General features: G+C 55.3%; 1 protein-coding gene across 1 annotated transcript in view; it reads right to left on the bottom strand.

Annotated features, from left to right (window-relative positions):
- Positions 1–2,382: 2,382 nt before the first annotated feature.
- The window catches only part of MROH2A (maestro heat like repeat family member 2A), a 43,272-nt gene continuing 27,847 nt past the window's right edge, over positions 2,383–17,807 (bottom strand). Inside the window, exons 25-41 of the mRNA XM_032479181.1 lie at positions 17,287–17,382; positions 15,173–15,277; positions 13,904–14,026; positions 13,200–13,319; positions 12,242–12,394; positions 11,655–11,809; positions 9,584–9,743; positions 9,307–9,512; positions 8,823–8,960; positions 8,111–8,225; positions 6,873–7,019; positions 6,589–6,771; positions 5,912–6,067; positions 4,167–4,298; positions 3,425–3,527; positions 3,132–3,197; positions 2,383–2,653 (exon numbers count right to left, since the gene is read on the bottom strand). Of these exons, the coding sequence (XP_032335072.1) occupies positions 2,532–2,653; positions 3,132–3,197; positions 3,425–3,527; positions 4,167–4,298; positions 5,912–6,067; positions 6,589–6,771; positions 6,873–7,019; positions 8,111–8,225; positions 8,823–8,960; positions 9,307–9,512; positions 9,584–9,743; positions 11,655–11,809; positions 12,242–12,394; positions 13,200–13,319; positions 13,904–14,026; positions 15,173–15,277; positions 17,287–17,382 (2,280 nt within the window). The 3' untranslated portion in view covers positions 2,383–2,531. The remainder of the gene's footprint in view (positions 2,654–3,131; positions 3,198–3,424; positions 3,528–4,166; positions 4,299–5,911; positions 6,068–6,588; positions 6,772–6,872; positions 7,020–8,110; positions 8,226–8,822; positions 8,961–9,306; positions 9,513–9,583; positions 9,744–11,654; positions 11,810–12,241; positions 12,395–13,199; positions 13,320–13,903; positions 14,027–15,172; positions 15,278–17,286; positions 17,383–17,807) is intronic.

Raw genomic sequence — 17,807 nt, 5'->3', positions numbered from 1 at the left:
CTACAGATGGCCGCCTTCTCACCACGTCACGCCCCAGTGCCTCTGTCAGGGCACTGATCCTGTGATGGGGCCCCACCCTCATGAACTCATCTACACCCAGTTACCTCCCAAAGGTGCCATCTCGGCTACCATCACACGGGGTTAGAGCTTCCACGTGTGAATCGGGAGGCACGCCCAGTCCAGAGCCCTGTGAACGGGAGGGCCTGCACTGCCTGTAGCTGAGAGCCTGGCCAGGAGCCTCACACCTCATAGGAGGCCTGTTTTCCCTCCACGCAGGCCGGCAGGGGACCTCTGGCTCAGACCAGGCTGGGTGGCCCCTGCAGTTTTTGACCTTTCCCTCATGCCAGTGGCTTCCTGAGAACAAACCCTCCTTCTTCAGGAAAACTGTCATCCTTGTCCTAAACTGCTTGTGCCTGGCCTCCCCCTCCACACCTAGCCAGCTTGCTGGGTCTCATTGGCCAGGACGAGCCTGGCTGCCAGAGAGGCTGGAAAACAGTTCTTGCTGCTCTATCGTCTAGTGGAGGAAGGTGAGGCAGAAGGGACTGGGCATGGTTCTGAGCCAATGTGTAGGATCTGCCAACAAAGGACCTCATACAGAACAGTCTACAGGAATAATTTAGTGCTAAATGTACCCTATAACTCTGCTTCACTGAGAGGCGTCTGCATCTGACGGGAGCTGATGCACAGGTGTGTCTCTGACTTAAGAGTTCCTTAGGTGGCTGGTGCCCATTGTCCTGGATGTTTGCTGCTAAGAACGTGTCCAGCCATCCATATACAGGTCTACCTGCAGCTCCACCCAGAGGTGATTGGTCACAGAGAGGTGTGTCTTCAACTCCCGTAATTTTTGCCGAATTGCTCTCCCAAATGGCTAATCCCGTTTGCACTCTATCCAGCAACATAAAAGTTCCCATTTCTGTACATTGCTGCCACCAGCCAGCGCCACCGTGATGGGTGCCTGAAATGCACAGCACTGCCGTCTGCCTGCCTTCCTGGGGGGACTGGCTTTTCGAGGGTCCTCTCATGACACTGCTTTTTAATTTGCTGTATTGCTGATTTGGTTGTATTCTGTAGGTCAATCCAGTTATATGATCCAATTTAGTTTTATATCAATTGCAAGGAACTTCTTCCACCTGTGACTTGTTTAGCTTTATGACAGTTTATTGTACAGCAGTTATATTTTAACACAGAAAAGTTAATCCTTTATTTTTACTGCTTCTATTGCTTTTAAAAGAAAAACCACATTTGCTTAACATGCATGAGGTCCTGGGTTCAATCCCCATTACTTTGACTAGAAAAATAAATAAACCTAATTACCACCCCCTCCAAAATAAATAAATAATAATTTTTTTTAAAAAACCGACCCTACTCTCAGGATCAAAAATATATTGTCTTACATTTTTGCCTTCTGGGTTTGGGTCTATAAACCATCTGGAAATGTTCTGCACGGCATGAAGGGACTCGACTCGAGACCTGACTGCACACTTGCTCGGCTCCCCCAGTACCTGTACTGAAGGGCACATCCCTTTCCCACTGTATCAGTGGTATCCGAGTCTTCCAGCCGCAATCCCTCGGCAGGAAATAACTTCACTGCCTACTCCAGTGTGAGACCGCTCCTCTGGGAAACTGGTGTGGGTTTTTTTCCTAGACCGACCGCGCAGCAGCCCTCCCGCCATGGGGCCCAGGGTGGTGACCGCCTTGGGCAGCTGCAGTGGGAATGGTTTGGAAATCCCACCTTCACCTGCTCTGGGGACAACCAGAGACTGTCTTGCTGATGGCCTGAGTATAGGAAGAATTTCCCTGCTCTCCTCCCCTCTGCCCCGGTTTCTTGGACTTGGAGATAATTTTTCCTTTTTGACCCTCAGCTGGGTTCTGCTCCAGACCTCGCTGGGTCCCTCCCCAGCCTGGCCCTGATGTGGAAAGGGTGAGGGTAGACTTGGAGTGGTGTCACTTCCACCCTGAGACACCGGCCCCCTCCCCCCGGATTATCTCCAGGCTGTGGAGACCCCCTGCACTTCACCAGCACTGCCCCCACCTGCAGCCGCCCTCCCTCACCCTAGTGTGTGTGTGTATCACAGTGGCTGGCAGATGCCTCCTTTCCCTTTAAGAGCGAGGTCCCTAGAAGCCTGACAGCAGCTGGGCTCGCCTGGCTACCCTGGCAGAGTGCCTGGCAGTGAACACACTGTCTGCGTGGCTGGGACTGAAACACAGGTGAAGACACAAAGTGGGGTCCAGATCCTCTGGGCTGAGGGGCTGGCTGCCTGACATACACACACGCAGAGGACACAAGAATGAAGCACCCCTGTTAGGACCGAAGTTCGCCTTTGCCCCACTGTCTTGGCTCTGGGAGACTGTCACTTTGTAGTCAGGAATCCACTCTCCAAATAGCAAGGGAGGTTTATTTCAATGGAAGGAGGGAAAGGGGCACTGGTTATTTGAGAACAATGCTTTTCTTACAAACTAAATTCAAAATGGTTCACGCTGCGGTGGTGGGGTTTGAAACTCTGGGGAGTTACATTTTGCATTCAGTCCACCTAGGAAATTCTTTCTGGGGAAGTCAAACACTGGTGCTGACTACAGGTATCCAAGATTTTGAGCGTCTCCAGGGCTGCCCTCCAGACCCCAGGATCTGAGTCCAGCTGTAGCTCCTGCAGAGCTGTGAACGTGAACAGGAGAATTGGGACCCTTGAGGTCAGGCCCGCGCCCTCCACCATCCCTGGGCAGCGTGAGCTGATAGAAGGTCCTGGAAGCCAACTGTGGGCGAGGGGCTTGCAGGGCAGGGGGCTCACAGGGGCTGCGGACTTCAATCCCCTGTATTTGGATTCAGAAGACGGCAGGTGTCTTCTCACACACCTTCCAACTCTGGGGGCTTCCGTTACTTCTCCAACAGGGGCAGAAAGATCACCCACAGAGCCCAGCTGTTGTGTGGATCAGTCGTGGGGACCAGGGCAAGGCATTTCGTCAATGAGTGTGATGGGGAGGGGCAGAAAGCACTGGGGGCAGGTTCATCCACCTGTGCCCTGGCCCCCAAATACAGCCAGCGTCAGCTGACTCTCCCTCGGGCAGTTTCACTCAGCTCCCAAATAAACTGAGTGGACTCATTTTTGACTCATAATTGAGCCTCCACTACTTACAACTCCGTAACGCTGGAAAGTCCAGCTTTTTCAGGTAATGTGCAGGCATCTGCTTCATAATGATTCCTGAAATGATAGCCAGGAAATACTCATCACACGAATGTTAGGCAGCGAGAGATGAGGGTACCTGTTCAGGGTTGAAGACGCCTAGTTGAGGACCACAGTGCGATAGGACACACAGAGGAAGCTTCCCCCTGAGCCTGGGGCCCCAACACCTGCCCCCTACCCAGACCTGGGTTCGACCCAGTGGCCTTCAATATCCCACCTGCATCAGGAGACAGCTGCCCGCTCACCTGCCAGGTTACATGCAGCGATTCTGATCCTTGACAAGTTACTTTTAACATAGGTCATTGTTTCTAGCAAGAAGCTGTAGAGAACTGCAGGCTTTTTCTGCGTCTGCAAAAAAACAAGTGTCACTCAGAGCCGTGAAGGGTGAGGTCCTGGAGACTGACCGCTCACAAAGGGCGTTCACATCCGTCAGATGCTGGAGGGTCTGCCCAGAGAGGGCAAGTGCGCATCCCAGAGTCACACAGCAAATTAGTAACCGGACAGCTTAAGGACTTCAGCCCCCTGTTATTCTTGTCTGGCCCAGAGAGATTACATTTGCCCACACCCTGCGCTGCCCAGTACGGTAGCCACTGGCCACATGAGGGCCCTGAGCACCTGAAATGTAGCTAATCTGAATTAAGCGTAAAGTGCTCCCTGGATACGGGCGACAGTGCCCAAGAAACATAAACTATTGTGTTAATAATTTTATGCTGGCTGCACGTTGAAATGATAACGATTTAGATATACTGGGTTAAATAAAATCTACCATTAAATTTGGTTTCACTTTTCTCGGCATGGCTGCTAGAAAATTTCAAAATGAGTATGTGGCTTGCATTCTGTTTCTAGTGGACAGAGCTGGTCTCGACACCTCATGTCTAGAAGGTGAACGCAGGGTCACAAGATGAAGACTGTGGCAGCAAAATCCCAAGCCCCAAGCCACTGGTGGGGGCCACCTCCCACGGGCCCATCCCCCCTCAGCTTCCTCACCAGGACAGAGCACAGGGTTATCTGGAAAACGGTCATCTCCTTGGCTGCAAAGGCATCACTTTTGTCCAAGGAGCTCTCCAGGGCCTTCCAGCCCCAGAAGTGCACACACTGGAACATGGTAACCACACAGGCCTGGAAAGACACAGGACAGCAGGAGAGGCGTCAGGCAGACCCAGGGGCTCCCCACAAGGGGCGGGGCTCGCAGGGCTGGCATTTCACAGATAAGCTGGAGGGCAGCCCCCGAAAAGCCTCAGGAAGCCAAAGAAGGGCGGGCTGGCAGGCCAGGGCAGGGGGCCTAGGACCCGAGCCCTGCCAGCATATATAACATCTGCATGTGCATTTACTGAAAAGCCCCTTGGGGACAGGTGCAGCCCCCTCACCCCTTTAGCCAGCACCCTGGCGCCCTCAGCAGCCCTGCCGGGGACCTGCCCCTCCGGAGCCTCAGGATCAGAATGGGATGGGCTTTCTCGTCCCCCTATCCCCCCCGCCCAGCTCTCCCCGTCCCTGGGTGCGCAGCATCCAGGCCCCCGCCTCTGGCCTCCAGTGGGGTTAGGCCACGGGGCGATACTGATTGAGAGCAGGGAGAGAGGTTGGGGTATCTATTCATCCAGGAGCAGGAGTGGCAGCAGTGACCCCTCGGGTGAGCGCCTTCCAGTGTTGGTCTCTGCTCTTTGTGGTTCCTTCATCAAAGTCTCTCGGTCACCCTTCTGGTCACTCCCTTCCCTGAAGCCCTGCCCTGCAAGTCAGCTGCTCATGAAATGGGAAAGGAGTGTGAGCTGCTGACAGAAGGCAGTGTGGATTAGTGAGGAGTGGAGTCTCTGAGACGTGACACTTCGTGCCCTGGGTCACCAGTGTCCCCGAGGTAGAGCCGGGGCAGGGAGGTGGGGTGGGGGCCACCCTGAGTCCGGAGTGTGTCAGCTTGAGGATGCTACCTGGACCCATGCCCCACATGGAAACCTGCAGCCCTCAGCAACAGAACTGAAGGGACTTGTGACCCCAGAACGGGGGCCAAGGCACTAGTTGAAAGTGCCCTGCTGAGAACCCCTCGTTGGAGGCCGGCTGTATCCCCATGGCTTACTGGGTGGTGGCAGAACCTCCCCTAATCTCAGCCATCTCCCCAGCCGCTCTCCCCAGGCTAGAGGGAGGAGAGAAGACAGAGATCAGGGTCCTGGGTGGTATGTGGGGCGGGGCGTTCCATACGTATGTGTCCCCAGCCAGCCAGTGTTAGCTGAGGAGGCAGCAGTTAAACGAGGGGTGGGGGTCTCCCCCTCCTCCCACCCCAAAGCAACAGAGGAGCCTGGGAGAGGGGGAGAATCATGTTCAGAGAGCCAGGCCCCCTCCACTTTTGCTGGCAGCCCCAGCACAAGCCCGCCCCACTGGGAGCCGGTAAGGAGAGATTTAAGGTGTGTTTTAAACATGACTGAGTCGTAATTCCCCAAAGTGATGGCAACTTACAGGATCTGATAGAAGAAAGGGCGATTGGTGAAGGTGCCTGCAGAAGAAGGAAACTCTGCCGTGTTCCCCCGACAGAGCCGAGACTCCTCAATAAGCCAGTTTGTGGGCGTCTTGAATGGTCCCTTCCCCAAACTGGCGCGAGGAATCAGCAGACTGTGGGCTCTGGGCTGGCGGGGAGGCTAAGTGCGGTAGGAGGAGCCCCGCTAGCTGAGCCATTGGACCCCAAGCATGTGCTCCCTTTGGGGACAGCAGGCCCCAGACTTCGGACACAAAGCCCAGCTGTGTCTTACCTGGGCTGCTTCAGAGCTGGGGTCCTGGCAATGCAGCATGAGGGGGACCCAGGCTTTCTTTACTTCTTCCTTGAAGAAATGCTTCTTGGAAATCCTGACCACCTTTGCCAGCTTCCCGAAGAGGATGAAGGCTTTTAAACGCAGCAGCTCGCTCTCCTGTGGCCGAGATGTACAAACAAGTTCTGAAATTCGGGAAGCAAGAAGCCCAACAAAACCCCAGCCATTCTCCGTGGACCCTTTTAAATGGCTTGGCCCCTGCGAAGCCTTCTGGGTCATTCCATCAGAATGGAGCCTCTCCTGCAGGGCACTCGGGACAGGGCATTACTCTGGTATGGGTGACCTCCTCTTCCCTAGACGAGGGCTGTGCTGGATCTGACTGCATCTGCCCGCCCGGCAGCATCCCCACCCCACACGTCACAGGTGCCCGAAGAGCGCGGCTGCCAGGAAGTAAAAGCAGGGGAGGAGGGTCCCATGGGTCCTAGAACAAGATTTTTCATTTCTTACAAGATCGCAAGATCAAACAACTGGCAGATACATCGGCAGCAAGTCAGACCTGCAGCCCAGTTCGCGCCAGAACACACCTCTTCTTTAGGGGATTAGAAGCACCCATGCGTCCACAGACATTTGCAGGACCCCACGAGGGCCAGGGGCTGAGCTAGTCTCCAGTGAGGACTCACACTGTCAAAGAAGGTTCTGCACCGCTCGGAGATGGCGTCAAAGGCCGGCCCCATGTCCCCTTCCCGCAGTTCAGCCAAGACCTTGGCCAGGGCCTCCATGCCCTCGGAGGTCACGCTGGTGCTCACGGGGCCCCTCAGGGAGTAGAGGCACTTCTTCAGTAGGAGCTTCCGGTACTGCCTCACCTGGTGGGGGGGTCAGAGCACGGGGAGCTGTCAGCCCCACGGTTGACCAGGACACACGATCCTGCACCCCTGGGTCCTGGGTTCAGGGTTGGGCGCAGGACCTTCTTGGGGGCGCCAAGGGCCATGTTGCCGAGGGCACGAAGGGAGAGCACCCGCAGGGCCTCATCCTCCTGGTCCACACCCTTCTCCAGTATCAGCACCGCCGGCTTCAGCAGCTTCTCCTGGTACAGGATCGGGTAGCTCATGAACTGGAAAGGAGAACTTTCCACAATTATCCCCAAGAGAGGCCCAGTTCTCAGCCACAAAATGGGACGTGTGATGATAGTCCCTGCACAGCGTGGTCTCTGTGACGAGGAGAGGATTCTGAGCCCCAGCTCCCGGGACCAACTCTTGGCTACTCCGCCGGCCAGCTGTGGGACCCTGGCAAGCCACTCAACCCCTCTGAGCCTCAGTTTCCTCATCTGTAAAGGGACGGCAATACCAGGGCCTGCCTCATGGGGTTGCTGTGAGGATTTGATAAGGAAAGACGTCAGAAACGCTCGCTAGGGTGACCTCTATGAACACACTCATTCGTCATTTATTTCTTCAGTTAACACGATGGGAGCAGCTACCGTGGGCAACCGCCCTGCCCACCGTGTCTGAACAGGAATGCACAAGAAGCATGGATTCCACTCATCTGGGACTCAGAGGGTCACTACCGGCCGGCACGCAAAATGCCAGGACCTCAAGTCGACGGGGAGCCCTCGGCATGCGTGTGTGCACGTGTGTTTTATAAACCTTAAGAAAACTAAAGACCTAATTGGTTCCTCCAAAACTGAAAATCCTCAGCCCCTTATAGAGCAAGTTTGCTGTCCCCTGCGTTCGGTCAGTGGTTGGTCCCTACGGCACACTGGGCATCAGGCAGCCAACAGAATTTCTCCTAAGAGTTTTCTGGCCAGTTCCTCCAGGACCCATAAGTGCCCCAAATGCATGGAAGGGTAGCTGGGCCCCAGCGGCTATCACCCCCACCCCTTCCTGCCTGGCAAAGCCTGGCTCGCCTTCCAAAGGGAAGCCCGCCTCTGGCTCCCTGGTGTTGCCGCACTCACCACGGCACACATCCATCATCTGCTATGCATCAGGGCCCAGGCCGCATCCCGTAGTGCCTGCCCCAAATTACTCATGTGATGAATGAACGAAGGAGCGAATGAGTGAATGAACACACACTGAGGGATGTTCGCCTGCCCCTCCACCAGACTCAAATGCCCCTCAGAACCAGGGAGTCTGCCCCTGAGAAGAGTCCCCAGGAGACCCCGGGGGTCGCCCTCCGCCCTGCCCCTCCACTCCCACGCCGCGGCCTCACCTCCGCGCAGACCGCCGTGCTGCTGATGCGCCAGCTCAGGGTTTTCGACTCCATGCCCTTGACCACCAGCTCCGACAGCCTCTGCCCGCAGCCCTCCGCGATCCACACGCACAGCCTGCAGAGGACAGCACCGCGGGGAGGGGGCTTCTCAGCTCCTGAGGGCACAGCTGCTCTGGGGCAGGGCGCCCTGGGTCAGGTATCCTAAGAGGTCAGGGGTCACTGCAGTACTGACTTTCCACTTCCTTTTTTTAAAAGGTATCTTTTATTTATTTGGGGAGGGGGATTAAGTTTTGTTTTTTTTTTAATGGAGGTGCTGGGGATTGAACCCAGGACCTCTTGCATGCTAAGCACGCGCTCTACCACTGAGCTATACCCTCCCCCCTCCATCTCCTTTTAATAAAAGGGACCAGAATGAGGGCCACCCATAAGAGCTCAGGATCCAGGAAGTAATTCCCAGTCCCCGCCCAGCTCAGAAGCCCTTTGTGACCTCGGGCACACCCCACCTGCCTTGGACCTCACTTTTTTGCCTTGGAGCAGGAAGGGCTGGAAGAAAAGATGCTCTCTGCCTGCACCCTGCTGCCACCCAGAGTCTGGGACACAGGACAACATAGCCATCCCCTCTAGTGAGGGGTTCAGCCACGACCCAGACCTTGCAGCAAGGAGATGTCTCTGCAAGCCCCCACCGCCCTGCCCCGTGGAGCTGGGTGCCCACCTGGCCAGCAGGCTCACTCCCTGCAGGAACGTCTCGCTGCTCTCCAGGAGCACCCACATGCCCTGCTCTTCCAGGCTGTGAAGCAGCGGCTCAGTGTTGAGTCTCCTGAACAAAAGCTGCATGGATTTGATCGTGATCCTGGAAGAAGCCACATCATGGCGTGGCTGCCCTGCCAGGAGCACCCATCACGCCTCCGAGGGGCACGCTCCACACCCAGGCCTGGGAAGGGGTGCCCAACACCAGAGGGGCCTCACTCAAGGGGCCAAGAGCCATCGTGGGAGAGGGTGAGTCTTCAAACTCTGAAAACCATACCGTGCTAGACTCATAGGTGGGAGGGCTGTGAGTAAGATTAGCTTCCAAGAACGCCTCCCCACCAGGAGGGGTTGATGAGGGCTTCCCGGTGGAGGTAACACTTGGAGTCCAGTGATTTCTATGAGGCCGCATCCAGCCCAGGCCTGCTGCTCTGCACCCAACGCCCACCTACCCTCGAGAGTACCTTTGCAGGTTGATCTCCTCGGGAAGAGTCCCCGTGTGGACGACTCTCCATGTTTTCAAGACGGGCGACACGGGCTCCGGCTCCTGGCTGCTGCTGAGCTGGAGCAGGAGGGTGTAGACGAGGTCCGGGAAGAGCCCCGGGAGCATGTCGCCCTTGTCCATCTTCTCAATGAGAAGGTAGATGGTGCACAGGATCTGCAGATAGAAGGGCCAGAGGTGTCGGGGTTCAAACTGAGCCCCCAAGGAGGGCCTGCCCTGTGACTCACCATCAGAGGGTCCACTGCGGCCAGGCGCCAGATGTCGGCCTTGGAGGTGGCGTTGGCCCTGGGCGTGAACTTCAACTGCAGCCGGCCCATCAGCCCGCGGAGCATCTCCCGGGCAAGGGGCACATTCTCCACCACAGCCAGCCACACCTCCATCAGGTGGCTAGCCAAAGACAGGGGACAAGGATTGTGGGTTTGGGGCCATGAGTCCTGGTGGGTCAGAGCCCCTGTGGATTCTAGGGCAGCCCCCTGGGTACGGGCTGGACTCTGGGTCTCAGGGAGGTGGAGTGAGCCACCAAAGCCTGAGCAACTAGAAGCTGGGTCCCAGCTCCACGTCCAGCCATGTGCTCTGCTCACGGTACTGCTGGGAACACCATGGCCCCGCTCGGAAGCCCCAGCTCTGCTGCTGGGGGACCCCAGGAGACCCCACCGGACCTACTGTGTGATGACTTTAAGTATGTGTCCTGTCACAGCTTCCAAGTGCCCGGCCATGTCGGGTGGGCACTAGGCAGCTTGCTAATGCTGCATCACTTTACTCATCCCAACATGTCAGTGTGGAAGGAGCCTCCGTCTCCAATTCCACAGAAGAGGAAAGGAGGCCTGTGGAGGTCAGGTGACCTGCCAGACTACAGCCTGATCCCCAAGTCCAAGCCCACAGCCCTGCCAAGAAGGGAAGGGCCCCAGGACAGTGATGTAACAGGTACAAGCAGGTGGGGGCTGGTGGGCTCTGAAGCACTAATACCACAAATACAACAGGATCAAACTGCCTGTTTGAATCCACAAAACCAAATACTCAAGTGCAGGGAAGTGACTTTTGGGTGGGGGGTGTGGCAGGGAGCCTGGTGGCAAGAATTGAATGGAGGGTGGGCATAGCACACTCACTAGCAACAGCTTCTCTGAAAGAAGCCCTGGGAGTGTAAGGAAACAAGAAGGCGGGGACCTCAGGCCTATGACTCAAGAGATAACCACATGAGAGTGAAGGAAGACCTGGGCTCCAGAAAGAAAGACAGCCCACCAATGCCTCGATGCACTGTGAGACCCTGAGCAAACGACCCAGCTCAGCCAAGCCCAGGCTCCTGACCACAGGATCTGGGAGGTGATAAACGGCTGTTATTCCAAGTTGGTGGCAATTTGTTACTCAGCAATAGCTAACCAATACAGTGAAAGCCAGCATAACATGGTCACCAAAAACGCCAGCCAGAGGCCCCACCCCAGCACTGCTCCAAGAGGGGCTAACCCTCATTAAATCAAGCCACCTGTACCACCTTCCCACCTGGACCCAGGGCAGGGCTGTCATTCCAAGAAACAGCTCAAGGGTGGAGCCAGGCCTGCATCTCACACAGGGCAGCCTGGGAGTTTCTAGATCTGATGACTTTGCTCCAAACTCTCTTTTCTCTGGTCATAGCATCTTCCATGGCATCTGCCACATCTCCCTCCACCAAGTCTCTAGGCTGCCCTTTGCTCCTCGGTCTCCACTGATCTGGGAACACCTGCCCAGCTCTTTCTAGGCCCTCCCCAGTGAATTCCAGTACCATACCAACATACTCATTCCCCAAACTGGTGAGATCCTGCCAGCTGCCTGTGCGACACTGTGACAGAGACACCAGGACTGAACACTGTGTATTTAAGAAGGAGGGTTTGCCCTACTTTACTATGAGGCCTCCTAAGGGGCCTAAGGCTCTGTCATTCCTCCCTTGGGCACCTGGTCCAGTCACTTCACTCTCAGGACTTTGGTGGGGAAGGAGGGAGGACAGAGTGGAGCTTCTCCAGAGGCCTGCTCGGGCCATGGGGCCACATCCTGTGGTTTATCCGGCCCCAAGCTCAGTCCTCCACTCAGTCCTCTCTGAGCCCAGAGAGGGTGATGCAGGAAGTTATAGGATGGAGCTGTAAAATCAAGACTCCAGGTCCAAGGTTCCCAGAAGCTGTACCGCTGACGGCGATTCAGGAAGAGGGTTTGACCTGCCCCAGGGTCAGACAAGACACTACCCAAGTCTTCCGGGACGTGTTGATGGTGGTGAGTCGGGCAGGGACTGGGTGAAGCTGGAGGCCTTGGCCCCACCCCCAGGGCACCCACCTCTCCATGGGCAGGGGCTGCCGCAGCAGCGACGTGAGCACAGTCTCCTGGTGGTGGTATGCCAGCAGGAGGATGCCCTCGGTCAGGATGCGCCGCACCTCCGGCTGCTCCACCACGGGCAGGTGGACCAGGATGGCGCCCAGGATCTCAGCCACCTGGGAAGGGGAAGGGCATCAGCCCAGCCCTCGTGGACCGCCTGCCCTCACCCACTGTACACCCCTCCTCCGGGACTCTTGCCCAAGATGGGTAGGTTAAACCACCAGCACCCCCTCCAAGGCATCCTCTAGTCTCTTGCAGGATTTTGTCAGACTTTCGGTGTGGGAGGCTGTGTGGTCGAGGAGAGAGAGCCTCGGGCCTCCAGCCCACCATCCACTTACTGACCGAGCTACCTTCCACGTGCTCTTTCTTGTTCTAGAACACTACTTCCTCTTCCTCTTTACAGCCATGGGCTTGCGGGGGGGGGGGGGGACGGGGGGGCGGGGAAGGAGGGACTCCTCAGCCAGTGAGGCTGGGCCCTTGCCCGTCCCTCTAGGCTGGGTGCACCAGGCAGCTTCAGGCCCCAGGTGACCAGGCCACGGCTCTGCCACCTTGTCCTCCAGCTCCTTGACCCGCATCTGGAGGAAGGTGCCCATCCAGGCGGCGGAGGCCCTGTCGTGCTGCAGCTCTGTGGCCCCGATGTTCTCACAGAGTTTCCGGATGAGCGAGACCACCTCATCACAGTTAAACTGCGAGCAGGCCACCTAAAACAAGAGCAGGGCATTCCCGGGGTCTGGCAACCAGGACCCCAGGATCTCCTTGCCCACCTGTCACCACGGACGTCCCTGCTCTTCTGCCCAACATCACGGCCCCAGCCCAGGCCCCCATCCTCCCTCAAACCATTGCCACTGCCTCCTCCCGCCTCCCAGCCCAGCCTCCGGCCATCTCAGTCACCAGCCCCTACTTCAAAGCCTCCAGGAGGCACCCCAACCTCTCCCTCACCTCATCACCTACCCCAGTGAACCCCGGACAGGAAGCTTCTCCCCAAACCCTCCCTGTCCTGACTCTGCTGCCCTGCAGCCTTTGCTCAGGGTATGCCCTGAGCCCCCACATCCTTTCACCTGTCCTGCCGATGCACACCCGCCCTGCTCCACAAAGTCTCCTCTGCCCCGTGAGGCAGGAGGGACCTCGCCTCTCTGCAGCTCCTAGAGCGTGGGCGGCTCTGGATGCTTCCGGTCACCAGTGCACCATCAGCCTGCCCATGTACCACCACCTGGGTGCAGGGCCTCATGTTCAGTTCTTTCCGGGGCCCCCTCCACCCTCAGTGTGGCACATGATAGGGACAAAGAGAAGACAGCCTGGGGCCATTAAGCACCTACTATGTGCCAGGCACCACAATGGGGACCTTACATATTACAGGCCATTTAAATACACACGGCATGAATTTGACCAAGGGCTGTAGAAGCCGTGACCCCCAGATGAGGGTGTGGAACTGAGCAAGGTCCTGTCCCCTAGAGGTGGCCCAGGCACCCAGAGACCACAGCCCACACAACCTTGCTGGCTCGTCACCTTGGCGATTCTGAAGGATGCACTGAAAATCTTCTCCATGTCTGAGCCCTGCAGGTCCTCCTTACATTTCTCAAGCTCCAACTCCTTGGAAGCACCCCACGAGGAGCAGGTCTGGCTTGCTGGTGGGAATACAATTTCAGGCATGACCAGCCATGACAAAGGCCGGGCCACAGGCCGCATCATGGAGGCCTCCTGCCCCAGCCCTCGGGGCGCTCTGGATCCGCGGCCTGGACTGCCCTCCAGCACCTGGACTTCCTATCCTACAGCCTTGCCCTCGCACCACCTCTCCGCACAGCTCAGACGCCAGCTCTCCCGGATGCCCTCCTATGACGGACGCTCCGCCAGCTGCCAAGCCAGAGGCCAGCTCTCCCCCTCTGGAGGTCACCACGCTGCTTTCCTCTGAGTTCATCTCTGGCCAGTTTTGCATCTTTAGTGCCTGTGAGCTGACCGTGTCCAGTGGGGCTCCTCAGTGCCCAGCACACTCCCTCAGTGAGTCAGCTGACCAAATGAGCCTCTCCTTCTGGGAGCTTCCATGCCATCTCAGTGAGCTCTGCATCCCCTCCACCATCCCTGCTGGTCACCCTTGTTTGTCTACACAGAGAGGCCACATACCCCACCCCAAGACAGCCCCATAGCCCACGCTGCTGGTGTTAACCCTCCCGGCCTGGAGACGATGGTTCTCATGACCTGCCTTCCCCATACCAGTGCAGGTCCAGCAGGCGGGACAGGACGTCCACTGAGGCCATGCGGGTTCTTCTGTGCGAGTCACAGGTGCATGGGGCGATGAGTCCGATCAGGGCACCAAACTGCCCCAGCTTCAGAGGGATCTGAAGTACAGAAGACCTCAAGGCTCACACCGTCTGTCCAGCCAAGCACACGTGGTGCTGCCCGAAGGCAGTGTAACCAGCAGCCAGAGAGGGTAAACACGCTCTGAGACCACTCCTGTCTGGGAAGGGGGAGGCTGCCACCGCCTGCCTGCGCCTGAGCTTCCATTCCCGAGCCCCACAGCTGCGCCCCTGGAGGTCGAGTAGCCAGGGTCCAAGAAGTCTGCTCAGATTCGCCCCTGTGACCTCGGGCCCAGGTACTGCGTCTGGGCGCCCACCTGGTTCCTGTGACTGAGACCTGGCTTCAAATCTGGGCATCCCCGCTCCCTCGCTGTGTGACCTGGGTTGGGTGCTTAGCCTCCGGCCCTCATGTAAATCAGAGGCGTCTGTCAATCACAGGCGATAATGGTGCCTCTTGTTTCAGGAAACGTCGTGAGAGCCACGACAGAGAACTCAGGCACCGCACTCTGCGCAGCACCTGCCCTCAGATGTTACTTAGCACTGGCCTTGGCCCAGGCCTTGCTTTGCTGGGCCTGGGTCCCCCCGAAGGTGCTCCAGGACTGGGGTCCTGCCCACCTTGTTCTCACTGTGCACCAGCCCTAGACTGTGAGGCCTGTCCCCACACCCCAGCCCCAGGACACCCCCGTCCTACCCACACTGTCCCTGAAGACCAGACCATCAGAGTGTGACGCCAGCAAGCGCGGGCGGCAGGGGCTCACGGAGCCGTGTCAGCTGCTTAACCAGCCAGAACACCTCGTCGCTTCTCGAGATGTTGTGATGCTTGTGGCACTTGTCAAGCTTTGTAAAATGTGTGATTTGGTAGTGATTTATTTTCTCATCTAAGTATATACTCACTTTCCTGACCAAGGTGGTATTCACAGTGGTGTGGCCTCACCCCTGCATGCACCTCAGGCCCCATGAAACCCGATCCACGCCACGCCCACCCCCTCCCTCGCCACCCGAGGGCCCAGGGCCAGCTCCTCCCAGAGCGTCCTCTGCCATTCCCAAGCGAGGCAGCCTCCTGCCAGGGGACCCTTCCAGGGGCAGGACTTGATTTCAAACGCATTTCCTCTTCTCATGAATAGAGACAGGAATTTCTCTGTGGGTGTCAGAGCGGCAGGCTGGGGGGCAGGGGGCTTCTGGACTCACACAGACGCCAACACTTTGGACGTAGACCTGCATGAGGTGGAGATGGAGGTTCATGGCCTTCTCCCGCTCCCATTCTTTCTCCGACAAGATCCACTTTTCCAGGAGCTACAAGTAGAGCGTGAAACACAGAAAGGGACATTGAAATCCAGAGGCCAGCCCTTCCCTGGCCTGCTCTCCTGGTCTCTCCCACTCAGAGTCTAACTTGCAGGGCCTGGGTGGTTCTAGACGCTGGTCTCTTTCCAGGCCCCACGCACCCCTAGGGGGATGAGGTTGTGAGAGAAGAAAGAACACCCCCAGCACCCCACCAGGAAGGCGCTGGACTGACAAGCTTGGCTTTGTCCCAAATGTTTGCCTGTGGGTGAGAGGCCGGGAACACAGCCCAGCCCGCACTCCGGGGCCTGTGTGGTCACTGTCCCTAGTAACAGAGTTTAACAAAGCACGAAGCAGAAACTGATGAAGCTGAAAGGGGAAATAAACAAACCCCCAGTGGAAGTCAGAGATTTCAGCAGCTTCTCCCTCAATAACTGATAACCAAGGAGACAGAATCGGGAAAGATGCAGAAAGCTCGGACAACCAACCCGACCTAATTGATATCTAGAACATTCCACCCAAAGCAGCAGAACACTTTCCAGATACACCAAGACAGGCCACACCTGGGCAATGGAATAAGTCTCAATTGATTTAAAAGGACTTGAATTATGCAAATTCTGTCCTCAGACTACAAAGGAGTTAAATTAGGAATAAAAAAAAAAAAACTCTGGAAAACTCTCAAATATTTGGAATTAGAAATTTCTAGATAACCATGGGTCAAAGGAGAAGTCGAAAGAGACATTAAAATGTATTTTGAACTGAAATAAAATTAGAACACAACATATAATATTTGTGGGGCGCAGTGACAAAGAACAAAGGCAGTCGACTCCTACTGTCTGCTCCTGATTTCAAGACTTAATGTAACGTTGTAGGAATCAAGACAGGATGACACTGGTGTAAAGATAAGACAAATATATCAATAGAGCAGGATGGGTGTCCAGAAATAGATCCACACATACGTGGTCAATTGATTTTTGACAAGGATGCAAAGGTAATTCGATGGAGAAAAGATAGTCTTGCTGACATACTGATGCTGAAACAATTGGTTATCCATGATGCAAAAAAATAAAAGAAAATAAACTTTGATTCATATTAAAAAAGAAAACTTAACCCAAAATATATCATAGACTTAACTCTACACCCTGAAACTGCCAAGTTCTAGAAGAAAATCTAGGAGAAAATTTTTGTGGTCTTGGGTTAGGCAAAGATTACTTAGACATGACACGAAAAGCATGACCCATAGAAGAAAAAAATGATAAATTAGACTCCATCGAAATTAAAAGCTTCAGCTCTTCAAAAGACACTGAAATTAATGAAAAGGTAAGTCACAGACCAGGAGCAAATGTTTGCAGATCACCTAAAGGACTTGTTTTCAGAACATCTAAAACCTCCTCCAACTCAATAATGAGAAAGTAAACAACCTAATTAAAAAAGAAAAAACCCTACTGGCACCCTTCAAAAATACCAACATTATGAAAGACAATGAAAGGCTGAGGAATTGTTCCAGGTTGAAAGAGAGAGTGAGGAGACATGACAATTCATTGCAATGCATAATACAGATTAGAACCTAGGTTTGGGGGAAAATAACTTAAAAGGATATTATTGGGACAATTAGAAGGTAGATTAGAATGTAGCATTGCTTCAATATTAAATTTCCTTGTTTTGATCACTGTGTTGTTGTTATATAAGAGAACATTTTTGTCCTTCATGTCAGCAACCAACACTATGTGATTCAAAAGGGGCGTGTGTGTGTGTGTGTGTGTGTGTGTGTGTGTGTGAATGAGAAAAAGAAAGAAAAAGAAAGTCACAAAATTATTAAGAACCGTGGATCTGGTTGAAAAGTGTACAGGAGTTCTTTGTACTATTCTTGCAGCTTCTCAGCCACTTTGAAGTTTTATCTAAACAAAATTCCCCCAATCAATTTTTAATGTGTACCCCTGCTTCCCACAGAGCCTCTGGCTCTCAAGCCAGCTTTCTGGGAGGGGTAGCCACCCTGGCTTCTGGCCCCTCGCCAGACAACTTACATGCACCATCTCCTGCAGCCCCTTGGGGTCCAGCTGCCTCTGCATGAGGCCCTCCATCAGCTGCTCCAGGGCGCACAGGGTGTTCACATAGAGGGTCTGCGGTCAAGAGAGGGGAGAGCTGGAGCCACACACAGCCACCCACTCCGACTCTGTGCAGGTCCACTCCAGGGTCACGTACTGTGAGATGGTCTGATAATCGCCCTTTGACTTTTGCTTAGATTGAGTTCTCTAAACCTAGCTTCTCATGTGACGTGTGAGACAACCTCTAGAGGGACCCGTTTTACAAAGGGGAAAACCGAACTCCTAGAGCCTAGGTCTCCTGACCCCTCATCTGGGGCCAAGACCTTCAGGCACAGATGGCGACCTGCCCACAAAAGATTTGTCCTCCTTTTCCACAGCATTACTGGAAACCAGCCATCCAGGCAAGGACTACATTTCCCAGGATCCCTTGCATCCAGGTGGAGCCATGTGACTGAGTTCTGGCCAGTGGAAGATGGGCAAAGTGGCTTAGAAACCCTCCA

This window comes from Camelus ferus, chromosome 5 (genome assembly GCF_009834535.1).
Source record: "Camelus ferus isolate YT-003-E chromosome 5, BCGSAC_Cfer_1.0, whole genome shotgun sequence".
Classification (NCBI taxonomy): domain Eukaryota; kingdom Metazoa; phylum Chordata; class Mammalia; order Artiodactyla; family Camelidae; genus Camelus; species Camelus ferus.
Note: the sequence above shows the minus strand (reverse complement) of the source record. Positions and strands in the feature narration are given on the sequence as shown.